Source organism: Triturus cristatus, chromosome 9, assembly GCF_964204655.1.
Source record: "Triturus cristatus chromosome 9, aTriCri1.1, whole genome shotgun sequence".
Taxonomy (NCBI): Eukaryota; Metazoa; Chordata; class Amphibia; order Caudata; family Salamandridae; genus Triturus; species Triturus cristatus.
The window spans coordinates 83,742,157-83,767,972 of record NC_140592.1 but is presented as its reverse complement, the minus strand read 5'-3'; the positions used below and the strand labels follow the sequence as shown (position 1 = coordinate 83,767,972).

At 44.5% G+C, this 25,816-nt stretch overlaps 1 protein-coding gene across 1 annotated transcript in view; it reads right to left on the bottom strand.

Moving 5' to 3' along the window:
* Positions 1-25,816, bottom strand: part of EFCAB12 (EF-hand calcium binding domain 12) — a 74,279-nt gene that overhangs the window by 16,794 nt on the left and 31,669 nt on the right. The window contains exons 6-8 of the mRNA XM_085624467.1: positions 19,366-19,573; positions 9,863-10,352; positions 2,098-2,223 (exon numbers count right to left, since the gene is read on the bottom strand). Coding sequence (XP_085480593.1) covers positions 2,098-2,223; positions 9,863-10,352; positions 19,366-19,573 — 824 coding nt within the window. The remainder of the gene's footprint in view (positions 1-2,097; positions 2,224-9,862; positions 10,353-19,365; positions 19,574-25,816) is intronic.

Below are 25,816 nucleotides of genomic sequence, written 5' to 3'. Positions count from 1 at the left end.
AGATCAAAATCTGGAGGTCCCCTTCAGAGCAGCGATCATAAAAAACATCATGCACAAGTTCTGGGCAATTTCCCTGGCCCTCAGTGCACGCCTGCCTTACATCGAAGGCTGAACAATCCAAGCCCTGTTGGGAAATACTTGATTAATGCACCACACCAACAAGCAGGCTGACATGAGTGTGCCCCCTCTGTGCCTGAAAGCTCTGAAGTTGTGGTCTTGGGCTCTGGCTCACACACTTTGGCTGGTCATGAACCATCTGGGGGATCTCAGAAAGTGAGGGCCAATGATTTCAGTTGGCACCATCTGCTGATCACAAGTGGTGTCTTCGCTCGGGGGTGGTTTAGTGGCTTAGTCCACCCTCTGGATTTTCTTTTTTGGGCAGCCCTCCTGTGGATCTCTTTGCCATTCATAAGAATGCTCCCTGCCTGCTGTTTCCGCTGTGGGGATCCTTTCAACTACACACTTTCTCTCATCACTCTGATTCCTCAGGTTCTCAGGATGATATATTAGGATAGCACATACTTGATTTTCATTGCACCAGACTGGCCTTGGAGGGTGCAGTACTTGGATCTGCACCACCTGATCCTGTACCCTCCTCTTCTTTGCAGGGTCCTACCACAGTGTGGGACACACATCCTTCAATCAAACATCCAGAGCCTCTACTTTCATGTCTGGCTATTAAACTTGGCAATATAAGTTCCTCTGACCTGCCAGCTGAGTTGGTGGATGTGATCTTATAAGCTCTCCGCCATAAAATCTGTTGACTCAGATGGTTGTATAAGCAAGCAGCAGTTTTTGCCTGTTTGTCCTTCTACTACATTTTTATTGGACACACTGGTCCTTAGAACCAAGGCTTAATTCCACCGAAGTTGGTCACCCTATTTCACATGGGTCAGTGCCTCATTTTGCCAACATTCTGTCTGCCTTCTCTTCTCACCAAGGAGGAGGAGTGGATCCTTGCAGGGCTCACAGCTTTTCTTTTGCTATGCTGGTTCCAAAAAGAGGAAGACAGTTCGTAAGTGGACATTTTCTCACTAATTTGAGCTGTGCATTCACATTTGCTCCTGCCAAAAAGGAGCCTCTGGAGGGCAGAGGGGCCCTTTCCACCCAGACCAAAGCTTCGTCTTTGGTATTGCCCATGGAGGAGTCTTTCATGGATAGCTGCTGTGCTACAATGTGGGCTCCGCACCACACCCTTAGAAGACCTTCTGGTCTCAACCAGGAAGTCTGCAGGGAAGGTCATTTTGCCAGGCCTGTGTCACAGGACTTTCTTGTTTGACTCTTCCTCAGGCCCACCATCTGGGAGGAAAGAAGGAAGAAGTACTTACTATTAGTAGGGATCTCCCTGGTGGATACACTAGGTACCTGCAGATTCATCACCATTTCCACCTACCTCCCCGTACTGAGGATTGAATCTGCGACTTTTAGTGGGGTTGCATGTTAGTCTTGGTACACTGCAATTTCAGTCAATCTCATTGGCCTCGTTTCAAACTCTGAGGGTGCAGATAGAGGACAACTGTCAGCGCGCAGGAATGGCATCTCATACAACTTTGTGAGTCATATACAGAGTGGCTCCTGGAGTCAAGATGGAACCAAGTTGCCACCTTTCAGTGCAGGAGGGCTATTTCAAGTATATTGATCCAGTCTGGCATTTGGAGGAGGTTCAAGAGGAGAGGAGTCTGTAGGTAGAAAGAGTATCCACCAGGAAGATTGTTTCTGCATGTAAGTAGCTTGTTCTTTGCAACTAAAAAACGTCTGCACAATGGGTTTAAAGAAGACTGCATTCAAGGCTGACTAAATGGGTGGATGGCGGGCTCAAAGAGTGCTTGCACAGGGTCCCGAAAAAAAGGCTTTGAAAAAAATAAAAGAATTGGTAAAGGTATAGGGGAGTGGAAAGAAAATGGAGACAAAGAAGCTAGGATGGGAAACCAGTCACTCAGACCGTAGTCCGTCCAGTGATAAGTCAATAGTTTAAAATAGTTTGAAGAACCCAGGACTCTCAAAATTCACAGACTGCTGTAGTACCATAAAATAGATTAATGACTATAAAGAGATAAAGAAGAGCACACTTTCTTGCACAAACATTTCTCTACTTACTTGGTCATTTCCTGATACTCCTCAAATGTCGTCCAGCAGTTCAAAGTGCTGGTGTGGTCTGAAGGGTACTTCCCCCTGACTAGCGATTTCACCTTCCGGGCGTGCTTCCTAGTTGGGTAGGAGGAACTGCAGAGAAAATAAAGATGATTGAAAAAGCCATAGGCACATCATTTGTAGACTCAGAGGCCCCAGAGATCCTGGTTTGTGTGAGGTGATCTCAAGCTGAATTAATCAAAATCAGAGATCCTGCTAATGCAATGCTCTCCAAACTGTTGAGACAGATGCCTCTGGCCTAATGCTTATGGGTCTTTCTCCATACTTACCAAACTGGTAGGAAATCTCGGAGTATTTATTCATGCTACCCTTTCATTGGCTGTAACAAATAACGTTATAGAAGGAAGGTTTGAGGTACTCTCAGCCACTGGCGATTCAGTATTCCAGTGGCGATCCGGGCTGTATTCCAGGTCATCATTTTTCACCCACTATGCCACTCTATACAGAGACCATCTACATGCAAATCAGCCTTGGGCCTGCCCCAATAGGTGCAGTGCAGCAATCAAGCAAGAAATGCCAAGAAAGGTTCCCTCCAGACAAGAACACAAACAACCACAGACCGGTTTCAGCATATTTGGGACACATGAGCATAGGATCGACATCTAGCCAACAGATCACTCTTAGGATGTGTACTGCAACAAACACCAAAATGATGGAAGGAATGCCTAAATAAATGTCAGCTACTGGCAATCGCTTGGGACTGCACTCCAGTCCATCGTTGTTCACTCCTTGGAGTAGGATCAAGAGTTATTTGCAAATAGCTGGCCTCTGCAGGCGAAAACCACTACCTATCTTGCTGTCTTATGGTCTTCTAAACTGGAGTGAACTTCTTCAGATATGTAGAATGGTAAAAGAATGGGGATCATCTTCAACTCAAACCTCTGATTCAACACTCTAATGAACACTGTGGTTAGACGTGTCAACATGTTAATCTCAGTGAGAACCAAAATTATTTCTCTCATGCAAACCTCACATCATTCTGAACTTACAATACGTTCTGTCTTGTCATGGGCACCAAGACTAGTGTAATGTGAGTTACACAGGCCTTCCAAGACACTGACAGAATTCAAGGCTATGCCTTAACCTATGAAAGCATGACACCCTGAAACCAGCACTGACAAAACTCTGTTGGCTCCCTATGGATGTTAGGAGGAGCTTTAAGATGCTATTAGAACAAAGGGTCCAGCATACTTGCAAAAAGTGGCCTAGCCCCCCCATTAGGAATCTTCAGACAGTGTCTGCTAGACACCGTTTATGAGGTCAATGAGCAGACAAGGGCGATTAGCCCACAACAAAAAGCGTAACACCAAGGTATGACATTCTGAAATGGTATTCATCAACACAAATGGCATTCATCAACACAAATGAGAAGACTTGGTAAGGCTTCTTAGGGTGTAGTGCAAGAATCTGGGACATATCTTGGTAAGATACAGGGACTCTCACCCACCGATGTGTCATGCTTCTCCGTTGAGTTCTGCTCCTTGTTGGTGGGAGGAGCAATATCTAACTGGCTTTCTTTTGGAGCTCTTTACAGAGATCTTTAGTCCTGAGTTCCACAGGTCAAATTGGTCTGTTGAACTTATCCGGTACAAGAACTTTTCTTCTGTACAGCGGGCTGATTGATGAAGATAGGGCAAAGTGAAAAATGGATTTTAAAATTGCGTATGGAAACCCATAGGGGGCGTTTTATTAACATAATTATCATTGGAGTCTCAGAGAGAGGCCCACAACTGTGGGGGTTGAGGACTTTCGCCACTGAAGACCCGTGGACGGTCTCTGCAAACTGGACCAAGTACAAAATGGTCCCCTCTTGAATCTCAGTGGCATTGAGGCAAGCAGTCACAGGCTTCTCAGGGAGGTTAGTGCGGGGTTACTCAGGCTCAAATATCAATGCCATGCCCCCAGAAGCCAATTAGATTAATGTCCAGCCCAGTGCTTCTCTTCGTAGAAAGATGTTAAACAAAAAATATGGAATTCCTTTACACACTCAATAATACACCAATACCTAGCTCACGGGTGCAAGTCTGTGGGCTCTTGGGGCCTCTGCCGTCTAGGCCTCCATCTTTCTCTAGTGGGTCCCTCCACCCTCCTTTAACTGGGTTCCCCCTTCAAAGTTCAGAGTTTGATGTAGGTCTATGTATGCAGCTCATGATGCGCCACCCCCGGGTATTTCATTAACACTCAGCCTCTTTGGCCAAGGCCCGTTCTGTCTCTCACCAAGTTCATAGCGGCAACACTGCTGCGTTTGACCGTTCTGTGGCAGCGGGATCTCACTGGTAGAATGAAGCCTACAGGCACACACAGTAGTTTTCCCTGGGGTTGTACAGCAGCCCGCCGTGCAGATTGTCACTTCAAGGAGTTGTTGCAGGAGCAGAGGCTTTTGTTGGGGCCCATTTTACAGGCAGCAGCTGCAGATCGCAGCTCACTCTTGCGGGTACTCTGGTGGGTACTTGACTCACAGCACAGCTCCGATGAGTACTTGGTGCTTCCCCTTAAAAGCGGCGGCCACATGTCAGCAGATTATAATTCAAAGGCATGGCAGAAGGTAGTACTGTCTTCAGCAAAACAGTGCCTAGAGGTAACGACCTTGATTCTTCACGAGGGGCTCCCAGGACACCTCTCGGGTCACTTAATCTTCAGGATTGGCTCCGACCCAATGACCCACGTGACATTGTCATGGTCATGGCCACGGTCACCCAGTCTGCTTATGAGATGCAAGGACGGCCAGCAGATGACCATCTCAGGCATACCACACAGGCACACCGCTCGAGGTGGCTGGCGGCTGATGGGGATAAACGACAACGGTTTCAGTGCATAATTCAGCAGTGCCCGCTAGTCCTTCAGCACATTTGCTTAGCTAGTGTCTGTCAGACGGACCCTACTCCAGGGTCTATTACAACAGTCCCTTCCATGCTCCAGTCCTCCTGCAGGATTGGTGCTTGGTTCCCTTGAGCACAGGCAAAAAATCATGGCACCCAGGACAGTTCAGTAATTCCTCCTTCAGATTGGATTCCAGGCAATATTCCCTCACCTCTGGGGAGTTGGCTGTCATTGCGACACCAATCCTTGGCTGCATAATAGTCCCTGAGTGTTCTGAGTACTCAGCGGAGTACCCCCTCCTCGATAGAAGAGACCACAACAACGAACAACGATTGGACTTTGGCCCCAATTTTTTCACCAATTTTACAGATGGAGGATGTGTATTGCAGGTCTGTTCTTGGAACCGGTTTTGGTAGGGTCCCTTTCATTTGTCCTGGACAGGCCACTGTCCAGGCCAGACCTATGTCCGTAAGGATGCTCTGCCCAGCAGGACAGTCTGCAGGAGGAGTGCCCACCACAGAAGTACAAAGAGATGAGAGCAGGCTGTGCCCTGTTATTTATGATCCCTCCTCACAGAGTTCAGGAAGAGGGACAAGAATGAGTACCATTTCGAAGGGCTCCTTTCCCTAACAGATACTGCAGGCCTCACACTGTCCCCCTGTCATCTAACTAATAGCCTCTGTAGTCAGAGTCATTCACAGCTGAATGCATCAAGAAGGGCCCTGGCACTCCCAAAGAAAGTCTGTTTCCTCTTTCCTCTCAATAGCATCTGGTGCTCCTCCTACCCTCTAGGAGATGGCAGCAATACACATACGCTGTCTGAAGAAAGCGACTACTCCTCCATCTTGTACTCTGGGCCAGGCTATGGGCTTCCAAAATGGAATGCATGGCACACTATCACATCTAGCACTCACACACATGTACATTGCACGGGGTGTTGCATGCAGGGTTCCTGGTTCAATGTAAGCAGGGGAATGTTAGATGAATGAGTCTTTAATCACGTGTGTCTTACAGATAAAAAGCCTGTCACACAAATTCAATTAGAAGATATAGTACCATTACTGTACACCAGGTATCAAAACCCCCTACATGGACTGTAGTCCTCTGTCACTATGCACTTTATGTGCTCCTCCCTTTTTGGAACTAGGTCCAGGAAAAAACACCGACATATACTGGGCCTACTTCAATGTACACATGCAGAAATAGTGTGAGGCATTACCAAAAAACCAGGGTCACAGGTATGCAGCTCAGGTACACAGGGCAGTGGACATGACTGTGCAACATGCAGGGGACAGTCTGATCCCACAATGCCAGTTCAATCAACAGATGCCTATATAATCAACACAAACGTGGTAGAAGGTCACCTGGAATACTCCTTGGAGCCCCGACTCAGAAGAGAGCACAAACCTGCCTCCACTTTAGCCATGCACCTCAAAACCAAATGTCCAAGAAACATTTGCCTAAACACCTCCCACTAAAGCATGAAATTGAAAACATCGATTTGTGGTTCCCGTCAAATTGATTAGCCTCTTATGGTCTTTTGTGTATCTATTATTCTACCATCACTCTTTCTCTTTCTGTATATTTCAGCTTCCAGCAGTTATTGTAAGGCTACAGAGCTTTACAAGACACCTATATAAATCAACACCCACCCAGCTGATCCTTCAACATGCATATGCTGAGCTACAACCTCACATGGCATAGAGAGGGGGCACTGTCTCTGAACCCGACGGCAAGTGGCTGCATTCTTTTGAGAGCCCTTTTTCAGTCACGTCTGTTGTGCAGGTATTTCTAAACAACTGTGACAGGGGAAGAGTCAAATATAAGAGCACTGGTTTTAGAGGAAATTACTTTTCCCCAAATGCAGTGCATTTGTTTTGTGAGTGATAACTGTGCATTGTTTTTCTGCATGGGCAATAGCTAGTATTGACAGTTTCCACTTGCCTAGATGTTGCCAATTTCCCATCATTTATATGTTTAGTATCTATAAAGCTTTTAGCCACCAAACCAGAGTTTTCCAGCACTGATACAGTACAAATTATCACAGTGATGCTAACTTAAAAAAGCAATGTTTTGAGATATTTCCTTAAACATGCTTCACATGGACTAAGCTGGAGCTGAAGAGGAAGAGAGTTCCAGTGTATGGAGGCCAGCTAACTGAATGGGCCTCCACCATCTGTGGATCTCCTAGGGTTGTTTGCTAAATTGGACTTTGCTGACTGCAGAGCCCCAGAGGGCTCATATGGCCAAATCAGGCCTCTGATGAACCTAGGCCCGGAGTCTAAGAAGGCCCTGTAGGCAATGCATAATGCCTAGGACTTAAGCCTTTTTTCCACAGGAAGCCAGTGGAATAAGGGCAAGTAAACAAACATTGAATAATATTTAGGTATGTGGATTAGCAGCCACACTGCAGCATTTTGTATCATCTGCAGTCGTTTTAAGGGAGGACTGAGAGACACACAAGGAGAGTATGTTGCCATAGCCCTGGCGGAAGATGATAGTTGCCTGGACTATGGTCTTTTGCAGATGGTCGGGTAAAGCCAACAAGATCTTTTTTAGACTACGAAGTATGCCAGAACAATACCCAGACAGTTTTTGGGTCTGGGGGTATATCCTTAGCTCATTATCAAGTCAGATCCTGTGGTCTTTTACTGCAATTTCAGGTGACGGAAGAGAGCCAATCTCCTCTGGCCACACTGCCAGAGACAAGAGTGTCAGCTGGCTGCCCACAACCAGCAACTCAGTTTTTCCTCCATTAAGTTGCAGAAAATTAATCCCCATCCAGTTGGAGACCACAAGGAGGCAATACCTTATGAGTGCTGCAGTACATCCATGTTCCGGGGAAAGGAAAAAAATAGGTGTCGTTGGCATGCAAGAATAGAGTGAAGCCAAAAGACTATACCAGATCTGCCAAAGGATGAACGGGTGCAGGGACAAGCTCTGAGGGACTCCACACTCAATTGTAAATGTCTCAGAAAAATAGGGTTTGTCCAGGACCTGAAAGATCCGGCCTTTAAAGAAAGAGGTGAACCAAGTCACGGCCTTATCTCTAACCCCATAGTCTTATAGCCGAGTCAGCAAGATTTTGTGTAAAAGTGTGTCGAAAGCCATGCTTTGATCTAGCAAGATCACAACAGTGGTTCCAGCCCTGTCCAGCGTCCATCTGAGTTACTCTGTTGTCAGCAAAAGGTGCAGTTTTCGTGCTATATTGAGGTCGAAAGCCGAACTGGGAGGCATGAAGAAGATTATGGGCCTCAATAAAAGACGAGAACTGGAGATTGATATATTTTCGACCAGTTTAGAGACGAAAGGCAAGAAAGAGATGAGAGGGAGGGTTTCAGGCTTGGCAGCATCCAATGTGCAGGGGTACTAGCACTGCAAGCTTCTTTGCCAAAAGCATGCAGTCGTAGTACCCCTCCTCAAAAGGTCTTCATTGGATGCTGCGAAGCCTGAAAACCTCCGTCTCATCTCTGTTGCCTTTCGTCTCGGCAGAGGAAATGGAAAGGTTTAACAATGATACCAGTAAAGGGCAAATGATGGTGGAAGTAGCTTGAAAGACCTTTGGCTGAGCTGGATCCAAAATAGAGACTGATTTAATGGTTTCAGCCAGTGCAGTCAGAGCTTATATTGAAAGAGGTTACAAACACATGAGGACCAAGATCATTACCAATAACAATTGAACAATTGCCGGTTTCCACATTGCCAGTATGATATCATTGGTTCCCACATTGCAAAAGTGAACAGTTTGTGCATGCCAAAGTAAAAGGTATTACCAGTTTCTAAATGAACAGTAAAATATATTGCCTTTTTTAATGCATCCAATAAACCATATCACCAGTTTGCACATTTTCTAAACAGATATTACCTGTTTTACAGGCCATAGAAACGGATATTACTAGTTTCCACATGTCCACATAGTGCCAGATCTAACCAATTACCATATAGTGTTGCCACCAAGAAACCATTGCAAAGCACTAAGAGAGTCACTTTTAACAATGAAGTTACTTTAAGGAGATAGCTCACTAGTTTTCTCACGCTGCTTTGGGATTTCAAGGTGTGAGGAGGGAATCAAGCTTCACTTTGACAGTGGCAGGTGTCAGAGGTGTTGAGGGTCTTGACCTCTATGTGATGGTCTCCTAAAGGCCTTGATGTGACCTACCGAAGTTATCTGAGGAGCTGATGAAAACCATTAAAAAGATTATTGGCGCTGCTACAGCGGGAAGGCCAACAGGAAGATTAACGAACTGACTGAGAACTTGGCAGTATTGATCAATTTTCAAATTTTTAAATGGAAATGCTAAATTTGAAGAAGGATCCACTAGCTAAATTACCTCTGTCTTTTTATCCCTATGGTGAAGAAAATTCCTTCACAGGAGTCTTCCCCAGAATTATGTTACAGAAATTGGAAGATTTTCTGTTACTACCAAACTCTCAATCAAGCTCTAAAAGTGACTAGCATAAGAGATGGGCGGACTATCGAGGTTTACAACTGGAACCCATCTCAGTGGCGGGCTGCCTGAACTTGCCTGAATTTCCCCTCGTGGGTGTGAGATATAGCTCTCTTTATAACAATGGACTGTGTTTCTTGGTGTGGGTGCTTCCTTTATTGCTGTGGTGTTCTAGGGAAAATTGTAGTGTGAAGGGGGGGGGGGGTTGTTATGTTCATATATTTGCAATGCTTTCCATTTCTCCTTGATAACGACTCTGTAAAAGTCAAAGTCATAACGAGGTAAATGTATTATGCAGAAGTGTCTGGGGTACAGAACTCTGCCTCATATGTGTCATTTACAAATTTAATTTGTTTAAAAAAAGTGACTAGCATTCACTATCTGCAATTCATACATGTTATCTTGTCATCTGAGAGATCAATGCCAAAGGAGGTTAAACATACCTGAATTCTGTATCCTTGTAGTCTTGTTTTCGACTCATATGCAGCCTAGACTTGCCCCCACCAAGTACATCCAAGGATTGTTTCTTGAAAGCATCAGAAGAAGAGACTGACGGCCCTTCCCCTGAAGGCAATGCTGATAATCGGGACTTGCCATGAGTTTTAGGAGATGTCCCTGTTGCAGAACGTAAGTGCGATGTTTGTGATCCTGGTGGAGATGTCCATGTTGCAGGATGTAAGTGAGATGTTTGTGTTCCTGGCAAAGATGTCCCTGTTGCAGGACGTAAGTGAGATATTTGTGTTCCTGGTGGAGATGTCCCTGTTGCAGGACGTAAGTGAGATGTTTGTGTTCCTCGTGGTAAATTAGATGTCCGACCACCAGCATATAAGTGAGTTCTCAAATTAGTAGAAGGTAACAGAGACGTTCCTGGTTGTTTCAGCCTTAGGAGCTGCTCAGAATCAGTTAACAGTTTGTCTCCAGGATACAAAAGTGCTGTGCAACGAACAAAAGGAAGACATAAAGTAAGTTATTAATAACATAGTGGGCATAAAACAAACTGATTGACTGTGTAAATATGTCACGGAAATAGCATTTCTTTATCCTAGCCATCCAACTCACTTTTGCAGAACATATGAATTTCTTTAGTAAGCAGATGCCAATGTTTACAGTTTTAAAGGATCAGGACAACAGAGTAGTCTACCCAAAAGAGGAGAGGAAAGCAGCACTAGAACCCAAGTCTCCTTGTTTGAAAGTTGATTGCTTGACAGTAACATCCTGAGTGCTCCCAATGAACAATGTTTCTAGATTCTACTGGGTGCCTTATTAATGGCCTCTACCTTATTGTTCAGAGAAATTGGTGCTGTGAAGCCAAATCAACACATGAATGGAGGAATAACGTAGGTGGGTGCCCAAAATGGTATAAGCAAAATTTAGAGCATTGACAGATGTATGGGTAGAGGCGTGATATTTATTTTGGAACATATGTCTAGGTATATAAGAACAATTGTAATGGTAATGTTGCTCCTCCCCCGGCCAGCTATACTGGGATTTATGTTTTTTTGACTTGTAAGTTGTACATAACACAGCAACATTTGGATGTAATGAAGAAACACTAACGTGAGACACAGAGAACAGTGGCTTTTGACTGTTTGGAGCTTGACACCTCTAGGGAGCGCTGATGAGACACCTTCATTAGCTGGTGGCTAGCGTATCTCCCTTACTATATGGGTTATCAGGCCAGTTAAGGAATCCCTAAGTAAAGGAAAAAGGAGGAAAAATACCACCAGGTAGGAAAACAATCAGAAAAATTTGAATGGCTAGGGAAAATTCTAGGGAGTTAATAAGTTTAGGACACAACAGTACAAATTTAGACGGGAGCCAATAATGTCACCCTACAGTGTTCCACTTATGCTGCTCTAGGTTGAGTATCAGTTTATCAGTAGTTCTAGTTAAATAGTTCAAATATGATATTGATATGCACTGGAATGTAGTTCAAATAATTGGGCTAGGTTTTACCTCAGTAGCACTGAGCGTAGGTCTAGGAACCCCACAATTCCCAGTGAGTTCTGCACCATCATTGCTCTGGGATGCGTTCTAGCAAGTGAGCTTATATACCATACCCTAATCAGGCACCATGCTTCACAGTCCCAGGCTTTCTTGGCAGACACATAACTCAGTCCTGCCTAGAAATCAGCATGACGTTTTGGCACATAAAGGTAAGGTCTAGCCACCGAAGGGTCAACAGTTCAAGTCCTTCCTAATTCTGCTCCTTGAGCTGTTGAGGTAATGGTAAGCATTTAAGATGAGAGAAAGAACATTAAAAATAGAGGAATTCAAGCAGCAGAGAAGGCATAAACAGGAGTTCCTACATCAGATCTGCCAAGGCGTCAACTGTGCTATTTGTGTATAATTCCATTAGGACAATCTCTTCTCTGCTAACAGAGGGATCCATTGGAAACTCTCAAACATCTTCGAGGTTCCTGTAGCATCCATTATTCCATTGAAAGTCCTGCCCAGGCCGACAATACTCAACTGATTCTCCATCTTGATGGTAAGTTGTTGGTCATTCTAACTCGGCTCATAATCTATATATTGGTAATAGCCATTTAGATGCACAAAAACACCCGAAAAGTGAACATCAGCCCTTTGTGTGGGGATAAGACACTACCTATTTAAGGGAAGTGTTGCCTCCTCCCCTCCCTCTTGCCCAGGAAGGCCTATCAGTTTGCAGATGAATGTAGATGCCATTGAGTGTCTTGTGTTGTGGTTGTCTAGAGGGAATACACAAATGTAGCTGTCACCCAGCCCAGCCCAGACGTGTATAGTAGGCAGACTGTCAGGCACACAGAGCAGTTAGTGCAGAGAAATGTCCACTTTCTGAAAGTTGCATTTAAAAAAAAAATAATCTTTTAATTGAACACAGAAGAAAGCAAAGTTGCACTCATATCACAAAGGTTATGCATGAGTACAGTGGGTGCATAAGGTATACTCTATCCCCGAACCACCTCCTTTCCTTCGTTGAAATTTCGTCATAACCTGGTGCTAGGCAGAGTCCATATGGCTAACATTTCCGGCCTCCAAGGACATCGTTATGGGGCCAGCACACAGACTTCCCCTGTTGATATTCCATTTGCCCCAAATCCTTTCCCACTTTTTAGGGCACCCCTTATTTCATAAATTACTCTCTCCGCCACAGTCCATGTCTCTCTTCCAGTCCCTGAGGCATGGTGGGGACACTGCCCCCCACAGACGGGCAATCTAATGTTTAGCAATGATCATGCCCAAGGTTACCCAGATTTGCTGCATATGACCTAGGTCTGTGGCATCCCAGACATTAAGGAGACACTATTTTGCAGAGGGTGTTAAATCGTTACCACACACACTACTCTTACAAGCCACTTAGGACCTCCAATAAGCCTGGACGGCAGGACATTCCCAAATAACATCTAAAACGATCCCTCTTGTCTACAGCAAGCAAGATCAGTCACTCTACCCATCTTAACCAAAGTACAACATGATAAGTAAGACCTGTGGAGTATTTTGAGATGGACGAGTTGAAACCGTGAGCATAGATAAAACAGAGGTATTACTGGTTGGGTGCTACATTAACACTTGCAACAGAATGACATTTTTTTATTCAAACCTTTCCATTAAATCACAGATTTAAAAAACTTAGATCTATTTTGTCGACTAAATGCATCTTCTTCTTCCCTTAGCACTTCACAAAACAATTGTTCAGGCTTCTGTCACTGCAAGACTGAACTATGGCAATTCTTTGTATTTGAGTCTTCCCAAGTACCTCATTTTCTGGCCTGCAACTAATCCACAATTCTGCAGCTCAGTTAAGTGTTGAGCTTAATCAATAAACATTAATTTCCTTTCACCTCAAGGCTTTGTTGTGGCTTAGAGAGCGCCAAACAGGACCAAAAGAATAAAACATAATACTTTTCAAGTTATGACTTTCAGAGAAATAGTGCTCAATACAGCCTTCATACTGCAATGAATATGAACGATCATGCTGGACTGGTTGACAGCGACCAGGATCCAATCTGGGGTACTCCCAAGAGGTTTCTGCCCAGTGTCTCAGTCACAGTACCTTTGCGGGTATGTTGACAGGCAGCAGGTACTACATTGTCGGGAGGTTCTAGATGGGGAATCACCAAGGTAGAACACACAGCGTTGGTCTGGGGGTGGAGATGGGCTGATGAGCCTTTTGTCTCAGGCACGCCCATAGTTTCCCAGTCAATGTGACACTGGAGAGCCGTGCTGGGAGGAGCTGCAGCGGCTTCGGCAGTGATCACCACACACAGCCTTGGCGAGTTGCAGCGTGAGTCGAATCTCACATATTGATCTTTGAATGGAACAGTAGTGCTTGGCAATCAACATTATAGCTTGATGATCCAGCATGCCCCACTGCCAGTAATAGGTTCAAATGTGCAGTGCTGATCCTAAGCAAGCAAAAGCGCTCTATCTGTAGGCAGGCAAGCGAGGATCAGGCACTCTCTGCTCGATGCCGGACTCACAGGTTGCAGAGCCCCAGGGGAATGGTAGAACAATGAAGTCTGAGGCTTAGTGAACAGTGGTCAAGCCATTGGAAATGACGTGGCAGAAGGCAGATTCCAGCTCTCCTTCCACAGGGACAGAGAGCAGCAGGCAGCAGGTCAACAAGCAGAAAAGCAGTCCTTTAAGAAAAGCAATCTAGATGAGTCCTTTGGGCAGCACAGCGATTCCTCTGACAGAGCTTCGTTACAAGTACAGTAGTGTCTGAGATGGGGTCAGAGATCCAATACTTATACCCAAAAGTGCCTTTGATGTTGGGGGTGACTTCAAAGGAGCTCCTTGAGGTTCACCGGTCCCCCTTTCAGCCCAGTCCTGCATGCTAGCCTAGCAATGGGGGTAAATTAGCTATTCATTGTGTTAGTGTGTGTGTGTGTGTTGCACAAATACTTTATATATTGCCTGTTTAGGTAAGCCTGACTCCTCTGTGCCAAGCTAGCAGAGGGTGCGCACAGGCTATATCTTAGTATGTACCAGCTTACCCTGACAACAGTGGTGCTTCCTAACTGGCCTGGGTGCATACCTCAGCCATCCAGAAACCTAATTTCTAACAGTAATTATGTGCTGTACCATTTCCACTTTCGCTGGCATCAAATTTAGTCTGAGAAAAATCCATTGATATTGATAGTGGCGAGCATCTATGTTAAAGCCGAGGCACTTTCAATGTTTTTCCACGAGGGAAATATGAAAGTAGGTGCCTTGGAGGTCTACACTTTGTCGTGAATGTCATCATAAAGCCATGCACATCTGTGCCTACAAACCATTCCTACTTCTAGCTGTGGTATCAGCTACGTATTTTTTGACTATCGGTTGCAGCAAAGCAGCTTTCATGACATCTGATGTCCAGTAAAGAATCTCATGAGCAATAGCATACAAATCGCTCAATCTTGTTGACGTTTTTAAGGCTGTAACAATAAGTAACTGTGGCGGTGTTTGAGTCTGGGCAAAAGTAGTATTTTGGTAGCATTTCTTCTCTCACTTTAGCCATGCCTTAGCCTGTGTGTGCAGCTGTGCTGGGGGCACAGGGCTTGACCTTTACCCCTGCCCATGGTTACTGTGCCATCTTCTGACTCGGCTAGGGACTTTCCCATCGCTAAGAAAGGCTCATAATTTTCAGTAATACTTTCTATCCAAAAGTTTGTTAACCTCCTGGCTCTCAATGTAGGGTGTCCGGTGTCCGTGTGATGGCTGATTGTTCAATAATGGCCTCCTCCATAGATAGTGTAGGCGTAGACAAATCCAAAGATGCAAGCCTATAAAACAGTGTAGACACATAGTGAGTGATTGTGATATCAAGCCCAGTACCTGACTGACGTTTAACTTATTACTTTCAAACTATTTGGTGGATGTGGTTTGTCCTGCGCGCCTAAGTTCAGAACGCTTACAAGAATTTGGGTCTTTAGTTAGATCCTCCCCAGATGCAGACAGAAGTTTGCCTGGCTGCTGGGTGTCAAGTCCAAAGTACTGCAGCTGTGCTTTTATTTATATCATTAAGACATCACCAATTAAGGCTAGAATGGATGATTTTAAAATGGAGTTGGATGTCTTTTTTGTCAAGAAATTAAAAAGTGAGACTTAAAGTCATCGTTTAAATTACTGGTGGTTCAAAATGTATTTTACTTTTTTTAGGTTTACATATTTCTGGACAAGGTGATGCCAATGGTTTGCTCATTGTCTTGTGCAGTTTTTGAAAAACATAGATATTTCTTAGCAAGGGTGTTTACAGCAGCAACAAGTATGGATGGATATAGCCACTGACTATTTGGATGACTTTTTTCTGCTGCTGGCAAGGAAGGGGATGACTGTAAGGTGGTTTTAGAGAATTTTCAGGGTTCGATGGAGGAGTTGGGAGTGCCTTTGGCACTGGAAGAGACAAAGTTCCCAGGTACGCGGTTGACACATTTTTGGGATTGAAACTGGATTGAGAGACAATGGAAGTGAAGATGCCTTAGGCTAATGTGGGTAATATGCTGAAGATGTAGCTGAGGAATGTGCAGGTCCTTTTGTTGTATCAGAACTTTGCATGTTGGGTTGTGTGAGCAGATCGGTCATTCTTTAGGCACTCAGTGCTGGGCTTTTCAATGTGTGGAGCGATATTGTTGCATTATCTACCAGTGTGAAAGCAGTTTTACGGGTTTGGGTGACATGTTTGAGAAAATTCAACTGTGTGATGGCATGGTCATTGGAAAAAAAAATTGAATGATCGGTTCACATTTTTGTCAGATGATGCTGTTGTGTGTTTACACAATATCATGTACTATCTATGGCCTTGGAGCTAGCCAGGACATATAGCCGTTGAGCCCCGACTGCCTTTACAGTAATAAGAACATGCACCCATATATATCGACTTATGTTTTTCATGTTATGATAATTGCTCTTTCAGTCATATAAATATATATCTAAAATGATATAGTACTTATATTGGCAAAGCTTTCTTTTGCATAAATACAGGTGTATAAGGCTGTATAGTATTCCATGATATTCTCCTCATGATAATGCAGCATTAGGTGGACAACTTCTGATAGTCCTTGTGCAAAAGGACTACAAATTCCAACTGCGCTCTCTTTCAGGAAGAGAGGGTGTTCATTTGCACCAGGGAGAATTATTGTGGACTGTGTTAAACAAGACCAACTCATGCTTGCCATTAGCTATGCCAGTGCCGCATTTGACCTCTCACAATAGCAGACTTTTTAGCTGCTAGCACTTAAGAAGAAAAACAAATATGCTATATTTCTTCGTAATATTTATGTTGTTTATGCTTTCTCTTGCCACAGTAAGTTTGATATTTACTACCCTTACTTGGCGTTTACTGTAGTACTTTGGCTTGTAATAATAGACTCTAAAAGCAGTAGTCTAAATGTATTGTGTGTGTATTAACTTAGGAAATAAAGTATAGGGATCCTAAAAATGTAACCTGTTCATCTCTGGCGTGTCTGCCTGTTCCTAAAGTGGATCCTTTTACCAGGTAGTTTATGGCAGATGTTCACTGGATGCCTGTCTGTTTCCTCTGCTCCAGATAGTAAGTTGGTAAGCCAGTACAGCCTAGGGGCAAAGAGAAATCTACTAGGTGTGACCAAGATTCCTTGACAACATGACAGTGTAGGTGTCGTGGGTTTTGGTTTATTTCCCTTGGTCAGGTGGTGTGTGAGCAAAGGTTAGCACAGTGCAGAAAGGACTTGTTGACCTTTTGGAATTTTTCCTGCTGGTGGTGGCTGTTGTGTTGTTGTGTGAGAAGTTTGCCAAACAGTAGGTGACTTTTAATGTTGATAATAAATCTGTGGTGGTGCTAGTGAAAAGCAAGGTGGAAAAGAATGAGAGGACATTAAGGCTGCTAAGAGTGTTTGTATTGGGCTGCTTAATGGTCAGTATGATTTTAGGACAAGGCATATTCCAAGTATAGGCAGATATTGCAGATGTCTCATCCGCATTGACAGAGGAGGACATGATGTGGAGATGTTGGGTGGCAGTGGCTATCCTTCAGAAGGGGGTGGTTTATTGGGGAAATGTGTTTTTCTATTGGGGGGGAGGGCAGTGGTTTTTATTTTAAGCTGCACACGGTATGGATATTTTCTATGGCATTTTGGATACTGGAGTTTCTAGGGTGTGAAAAGGAACTGGGGCTACAATGGGAGGAAGTTTGTGATGGGGCATCTGCATTACAAATTTGACTCAGGAAGCCCAATGCAGATCTGGTGTAAAGAGAAAGCAGTGTATTTAAGGGATTTTGGAGGTAGGAACATTTGTCTGGTTCGTGTTTGAAAGGAATCATTATATTTATGGGTTTACAGAGGCTATCTTTATACATATGAAGGGGTAGACGGTGCCCAGTTTTCAGAGACTCAGGGAGTTAAAGTCAGCTTTGGAAAGGTTGGGTCTCGGATTATGGTACTGTTTCTATTCAGACAGAGGTTGAGACAAAGGATTGTAGGATTGGATTTTCTGATAAACAACTGAAGGACATTTGGTGGACGTCAGATTACATAAAGAGATCTGTCTAACCAGAGGGGGTTTTGTATCGGTAGTATTAATGCTGTAATATTTTCACTACCCCAAATTTTGCGTCATCCCAACCCAAATGATGGGATAATGCGGGTAAAGATGGTTGTACACTCATTGTTAAATGAGCGTCCATACAGGCCCATGTATTCTTGAATAGAATTGGTTCCAAGGAGAATAGGAAGGAAAGCGACAAAGTCATTGATGTTTGGCATGTCCTGAAGGAAGGTGATGCAGGCATTTTGCACAAGATTAGGTGTTGAAAGGATTACAAATAAATACATTTAATTTAACGAATATGATTTATTTAGGAAAGGTGGAGTGCATGTATCGTCCTTGTGGAATGTGTACTAACTATTTTATGGAACTCCGGGATGTGATAGCCCATTTCCTGCATTAGACGTCATTGGGCTAACTAGGAAATGATGATGTGCCAATAGTGCATGGGGGAGGGCAGCTGATCTGTGAGGCTGTAAGAAGGACACCAGAGGAACTGTATGAAGAGTTAAGGGAACACAGACAATGAGGGCAGTTTAAGAATAAAGAGAAGATGATCAAAGGATGGTTAGGGGACAACTCAGGGTGAAAAAGAATGGGAAAACTTTTAAGGTTGTTGGGAATCGGTGATTATGTGTTGAAGGAAACGTTGACTTTTATGCATCCATACAGCATTATTAAGATGGAATCATTAGAATTTTGAATGGATTGTTATTGTTAGCACGTAGCTTCTTCATTAAAGTGCCTTTTTTTACACCACAGAGGTGTCTGTCATAATCCGGTCAAAAGCAGGGCAAATTTCTCACAGTACCTGTCAGTGGTCATACAGGGGTTAGAAATAAATGCTTATCCAATCTTTGAGCTCTCGACAGAGCAATGGTCAGGTGGGCCCATTGCAATTATGATTATATGTGAAAGTATGTGAAGGACGCACACAGCTGTCAACATCCTACCAGGGAGAAAGTTAAAGAAAATGCAGTGTGCATAGGTGAGTGGGTGCATTGTGTGTGGGGGGAGAAGGCTGAAGCCAAGGAGATGTAAGTAATTACGTGCTGGAGAGAGTGAAAAGAGGGTGCTGAAGAGGAAAGAGAGGAGGTGAAAGATATGCAGATTGAGATTTTTTTAGAACGAGTGAGGAGAAAAAGAGAGTAAATGTCTAACCAAGAGACTGCTGAAGAGAGCGGTGAGAACTGGAGAATCAGGAGTGACTGAGACACTCCGAAGACCTTGCCCCTTCCACACTTCAGAGCAATGTTTAATTCACAGTCTGCTTAAAGAGTTTAAATTACTGTGTGTGTGTGTATTTATACACACATACAACTATAAAAAACACACATGCACTCAATCTTAGTGATAGCCTGTTGTACGTGACCCACCATATTTATCTGTGGCCCCCTTGTGTGCCACCCTAAAAATCGCATCTAGAGACGCCACTGATAACGCTTTTTTTTCTTACCTTGCTCAAGTAATTCCTCCGACAAAGGAACGTTATACTTGTGGCAGAGCTGCAAAATGTCCATGTACTCCAGGAGGACTTCACGCCGGAAGTGGTTCACCATATCCCCGTGCTCAGGGCCGAGTGTGGAGGGCATTGAGTGCTTGTCTATGGCCGCATTCCCAGACTTGACTACACCGCAATGGTCCACCCAGTCCTTCAGCCTGCTCTACAGGGAACAAAGCACACATGGGCCTAAGCCCTCAGTCACCTCCTTTGGGTTAGAAGCAAGGGTGCAGTTGTCATTCATACAGCAGGGGCAGTGGGACTCTGCCCCATTGGTATAAGAGTCCACTTCACTCGCCAGGATACCCGTCGGGTGATAGAGCGCTATATAAGCACCTCAATACATTACATTACATTACTCCACTGATGTCTGCTTTTAGTGTTACAATAGGGCAAAGGGGACCATGATCACGCACCTGAACCTGAACCTCCATCATACTGTAAAACCCACATCTCATCCAAATGTATCAATTCACTAAAAAACACAATGACACGGATAAAGATGTTGCACAAGACAGATGAGCTGCAGGTAAAGTTTTAGAAAACCCTCTTGGGCACACCACATTCCAGTTCAGTACTAATACAACCCAGGACAACTTAGAAATTTAGTTTGAGGTGTTCAATTGATGTCACCCAGGACTCCAAACCCTAGAATGCACTAGGTTGGTAAATAAAAACCTGGAAGTCGGCATTCCTAATGCCATAGTGACATCTGGTAACCTCAACTTCTGGATTGGCAATTCGTGCGAATCAGGCATCCACTCCAATTTATTTATTTATGCGTTTTTACATAGCGCATACTTTACCCGAAGGTGTCAGAGCACTTAACAATAGAACCAGTTACATTACATAAGGACTTCAGAGTACATGAATTACATAAAATAGAAACAGATAAACTCCAAACTCAAAAAGAATAGTATTAAGTACATACGTCTACTACAGATAATTGTGATGATAGATATATATACATGTTGCAAATTCCTTCGCAGCGATTAAGGTTGGACAAATGTATATTTCATATTTACAGAGCATGATCTTCTCGCCATTGCTGGGGTCCTTGCGGTGCTGGTTCAGCCAGGCATTCAGGGTGCTGTTGCACTCCCGGGCGGTGTTCTTGGGCCTGGAGGGATCCTCAAGCTGGTGCTGGCCATAGAGGTAGAAGGCCAGCCAGTGGTGGGCTGTTCTTGAGCTTGTGCCGGGTGCCAACTATGGGAACGGGGTAAGCTTGGTGCTGCAGGGCATAAAGGCACCATAGCCGCTGTAGGGGAGTTCGTAATTGGAGGAAAGGTAGTCATTGGTTTGGTGCTGTGGGAGACAGACAGGAGTAGTGGGAGCTGGCCTGTCTGCTGTGGTGCGCTGCTGGACGGCATTAATGCAGAGAGACTTGGGCAGTGCGAACAGGCGGGGCGAGCAGGCGATAGTATCAGAGACAGGAGAGAAAGCCCTAATTAAGTATCCCGACCGTTGGCGAGTCGCAGGGTCACCATGGGGAACACTGCTGGCTTTTTCAGTCGAGCTGCGTCAGTCTCCAAGATGGAGGAGGACAGCGTTGGTCTCACCCCTTGATCGTTCACCCCTCCCGCTATTCCACTTACTCGCCATTTTGTTGATCAGGGTGCTCTGAATGGGGTGAGATGTCCTCCACGCTTGTTGTTCCTGTTGCCTCAATGCTCCTGGGACCTTCAGAATGGTTTATAGTGCCAGGGCCAGTTCAGCGACGCGGGAGGCTGGAAGCTGAGGAATGCAGGGGTGGGAACATCATGGCTGCCTCATTCACTTTATCACCTGCTCCCGCAAGTCGTAGGCAGGCAGGGGAGCAACTGGTGCAGTGTCAGGGAACCCCTGCCATTGATCAATCCTATCGGATTTGCACCCACAGTAATTTTATTACAAGACAGGAGGCTTATATTATGCAACTTCTTTCATTGCTGTTTATTGAATAGCACCTTCAAAGCGCTACATTTCCCATGGTCCTGCAGGAACCGCGACATAAAGAAATTACATCAATACTCTATAAACAAGCATTGGCATATCCAATAGGTCTTGCGTTTGGGACCTTATAAGTATTTAGTTATGCAGCACAATATCCTTACTGCATCAACATTAACTGTTGCATGGCCAAACACTTATAAGGTCCCAAGGCGAGACCTATTGGCTATGAGCATGTGTGCCACAGGACGTCGAAATGATGGCTTTGTTCAGTCCAGCAGTCATTTGCAGCGTGATGCTGAATGTGTGCCTATACTAAAGTTACAGTGATATAGAGAACTACAGAGTGGTCCTGCACAAGGTACGTAACACACACATCACTCAAGAGTAAGAGGTTCTAAAGCAATGGACTACAAATGCGTATTTGTAGTCCAGGCTTTTATTAACGGAGGCATGCACAGCGGTGTTAATGCTGCTATGTGACTCCATTGGAATGAGCCGGCTGAGGCTTTGCCAGGTATTTATGTATTACTGTTTGTGTTGGGGAGTGGAGGGGGGAATTAATCAAGCCCAGCGCCAGCTGAACGGAGCGCAGCATCCAGCTGCCACTGGCAATTTAAACACAAGAGATGCATCACCTGGCGAGAGAAAGGAGGGATGCCGAGGGAGATGGAAGGAAGGGAGACAGAGAAAGGGAAGAGAGGGATGGAAGAGAGAGCGGGAGAAAGAGTGGGCAAGCGACGAGAGAGGAGTGGAGGAGCTGAGACGGCAAGAGAACGTGGAATGAGTGGGAACAGGGAGGGGGGAAGGAGGGCGAGAAGGGGCGACCGAGGAGCCAGCAGAGGAGAGAGAGGGAACAAACAGAGAGAGAGGGGGGCAAGAAAGAGCGAGAGAGAGAGGAGGCAAGAAGAAAGACTGAGAGGGAACATATAGAGAGAGAGGAGGCAAGAAGAGGGAGAGGGGACAAACAGAGAGAGAGAGGAGGGAAGAAGAAAGACAGAGGGAGAGGGAAACAGAGAGAGAGAGGAGGCAACAAGAAAGTCCGAGAGGGAACATACAGAGAAAGACGGAGAGAGGAGGCAAAAAAGAGAGAGAGGGAACATACAGAGAGAGAGGGGGCAACAAAGAGGAACATACAGCGAGAGAGAGAGAGAGAGGAGGCAAGAAAGAGGGAGAGGGAACATGCAGAGAGAGGAGGCAAGAAGAAAGACTGAGAGGGAGAGGGAACATACAGAGAGAGAGGAGGCAAGAAGAGGGAGAGGGGGCATACATCGAGAGAGAGGAGACAAGAAAGACTGCTAGGGACAGGCGCTGGGCAGGAGCCCTGGCAATGGGATAGGGTGGAAGAGGGAGGGAAGCAAGAGAGAAGACGACGGAAACTGGTTTTGGTATCATTAGTTTCGAAATGATCTTTGCAATGCGGTGTGTGCACGCGTTGCTGTGTGGTGATTTAAGCACAACCCACCATGCATTCTGTGACGCACTCTTTGCTTGGAAAAACAAAAGAGAGTATAAAGGGAGTGGTGCATGTGCGGCCGTCGCGCGACGCGAAAGTGAAAGTGATCGCGATCAAGCGCGCGGAGAGCAGTGCGCTTAAAGAGCATGAGGAATGCAATATGGCGCCTCTGCTCAAGCGTGCGCACGCGCACATGCACTGCAAGCTGTAGCCGGCGGTAACATTTTTTGAAGCCCTTACTTAAAGTCTCGCCAGACCAGCGCAAGCGCTGGGTCAGGCGAGACCTAAAAAGGGGCAGTCCAACCAACGTATCCCCTTTTCTTGCTGCATGAGTTAAGTACATGTTGCACCCTTGTACTGTGTTAGATAGAGATTTTGGCAGACTGATGTTTTGCTATTAAGTATATTTGAAGGTATTAGAGGGCTGTGTGCAGTCCTGCTTTTCTTAAACGTGTGGTTTATGTAGTGTGGTGTATCGGGCACTGTAGCATGAAATAAGGGACTACCCACTTTGGTGTTCTGCTGGTGGGCCAAAACCTAACAACGCCCAGAGCCCTGGGCTATTTATTCACTTGTCTGATGCGTAAGCCAGACACTTTCATTACACTTACACACGCGGAGGGTACATGCGTTCCCCCCACGTCGCAAACAAGGGGTGCAGCCCAGCCTGATGCTACACTACAGTTGATTACTGCTTGTTGCTCTTGTACTTGCTATGCGCGTGCTTGCAGCTACAAGGAGTAACTGATTTTCTTGGTGTGTCTCAGCGGTCAGTAGCAGGCGCGTTAACTTTATTTAATTGCTTGTTCAAATATTGAAGCTCGGCTTAAGCATCTTCAGCGCGAGCACACAATTGTTTATTTATGACCGGGCACTTGAGTTCCAAATGATGACTGTTTATTGATGATGACAGGAACAAGCTAGTACAAGATCTATTAAATGATCAAACTTCGTCTAGGAAGGAAGTGCATGCAAGCACAGACAGAGATGGACTTAGAAAAAACGTTATCAGGTTAGAGCGTTTAAAGAAACAGGAAGTGTCCAGATGGTGGGATGCCACCATCCTCAAAAGATATATTGATTTAAAACAAGTCCCAGGGGACTGCAGGTCATTATTGTTATCTTCTTTGAGAACCTCAACACAGATCTATTAAATGATTGGATGAGCCTTATCTTGTCATCCTCATTTGGTATGATGAATATACTAATAAAGCATGCGGAGAGGAAAAGGGAAACTCTACTTCTTGAGATAGAGAAGCTTGAGGGTGAAATCAGGAGTCTCAATCTAACAGAAGGAACAAAAAAAAATTGCAAGATTCTAAAAGATGTTCTTGCTGCACATCAGCTGTACATTAAGGACAAAAAAAAAAGAAAAATCAAATGTGATGAGAATGATTATCGCAATGGGAGGATCTTTACTTTTGCTCGTAAGTTTGACAATATCAACCCACACCGCTAAACAGCAGAGGAAAGCTCTAGAGCACATTCAAACATGGCTTTGGCCAGCGAATCAGACATCTCTAGCATTTCTAGTGAGACCAGTGATTTATATGATTCCACTAATGTGACAGCATGGCCCTCCACGAATGCAGTGTCGTCATCTTTTTTAGTGGAACTGGAGAGATTCAGAGAAGGCACAAGATTGAACTACACCAAACTAAACACAAACACAAGAAAACAAGAAGGGTGGGGTACAACAAACACCCGAGAGGGCGTAACAACAAAATCTGAATACCGCAATTAAAGAAAGTACTGACATCGCATGATATAATTCAGCCACAAACAACTTGTGAAAATGTGTCAGTTATTAACCTTTCAGAATTGCTTTGGTACAAAAACAAAAGGTTGTACTGTGTAAAGGACTAAATTTCTGCCCAACATCACAAAATGACTTTGCACAATTGCATACTGATTTGTATAAATTTATGAGACGCCTGAAATTAAAAATGTTTTTAGAAGAGCAAAGGATCGATATTCCTCCTCCAGTTACCTAGACTTTGGATTGTCACAAGACCATCGAGGACTTACAAGATGTTCGCTTAATTCTATCATTAGATAACACTGAGAGGGCTCCAGCGTCCATGCTCAACATAATATCCAACATGGACATTACTTCAACCCTCAACGTTGATAGCAGGCTTAAACCCATATCAACGTTTGTACCTCATTTACCATCAGACAATCTAATAGACACTTTTCACAAGGCAGTCACCAACGATATACGCAAAATGGAGGAAAAGATGTACAATAGACATAAAGGCTGCAAAGAGAACTTGGACAAACAGGAACATATTAGCACTAGAGACACTTAAAAAAGTTCCCACAATTGTCATCAAGGAAGCAGATAAGGGGGGCAATGTGATGATCATGAATAACACTGACTACATCACAGCGATTGATAGACAATTGTCTGAGAATACAGCCTACTTTAAACTAACTGGGAATCCCCTCTAGGAAGTAATGACAATCATTGAATCTAGACTCGTTCACTGGCGAGACAGGTGCCTTATTAGTGATATGGAGTTTAAATACATACACAAAACATGTCCACGTGCTCCTTGCATATATGTTTTGCCAAAACTTCACAAGAGTGGAGACTTCCCCCCTGGTAGACCCATTATATCGGGCATAGGCTTCCCAACTGAGAGAATCTCAGAATACATAGATGTCTTTTTACTGCCCTTTATATATAGACTTCCATCATATATACAAGACACTAGAGACCTGCTAAGTAAGTTAGAAGACATAGAATGGTCAGATACCTTTAAATTTGTAATATTAGACGTACATTCTCTGTACACATGCATACCTTTGGAAAAGGGCTTACTAGCTCTGGCTTCTACTCTCTCAACCAGAGATGCAACACTGTATGAACATACTGATATGATCTTGGGTTTAACCAGATTGGTTTTGGGAAACAATGTTTTTTTACATAACACAGATTGGTACAAGCGAGCACAGGGCGTGGCCACGGGGTCGAAATTTTCTCCATCATATGCCAATTTGCATATGGGCCACTTC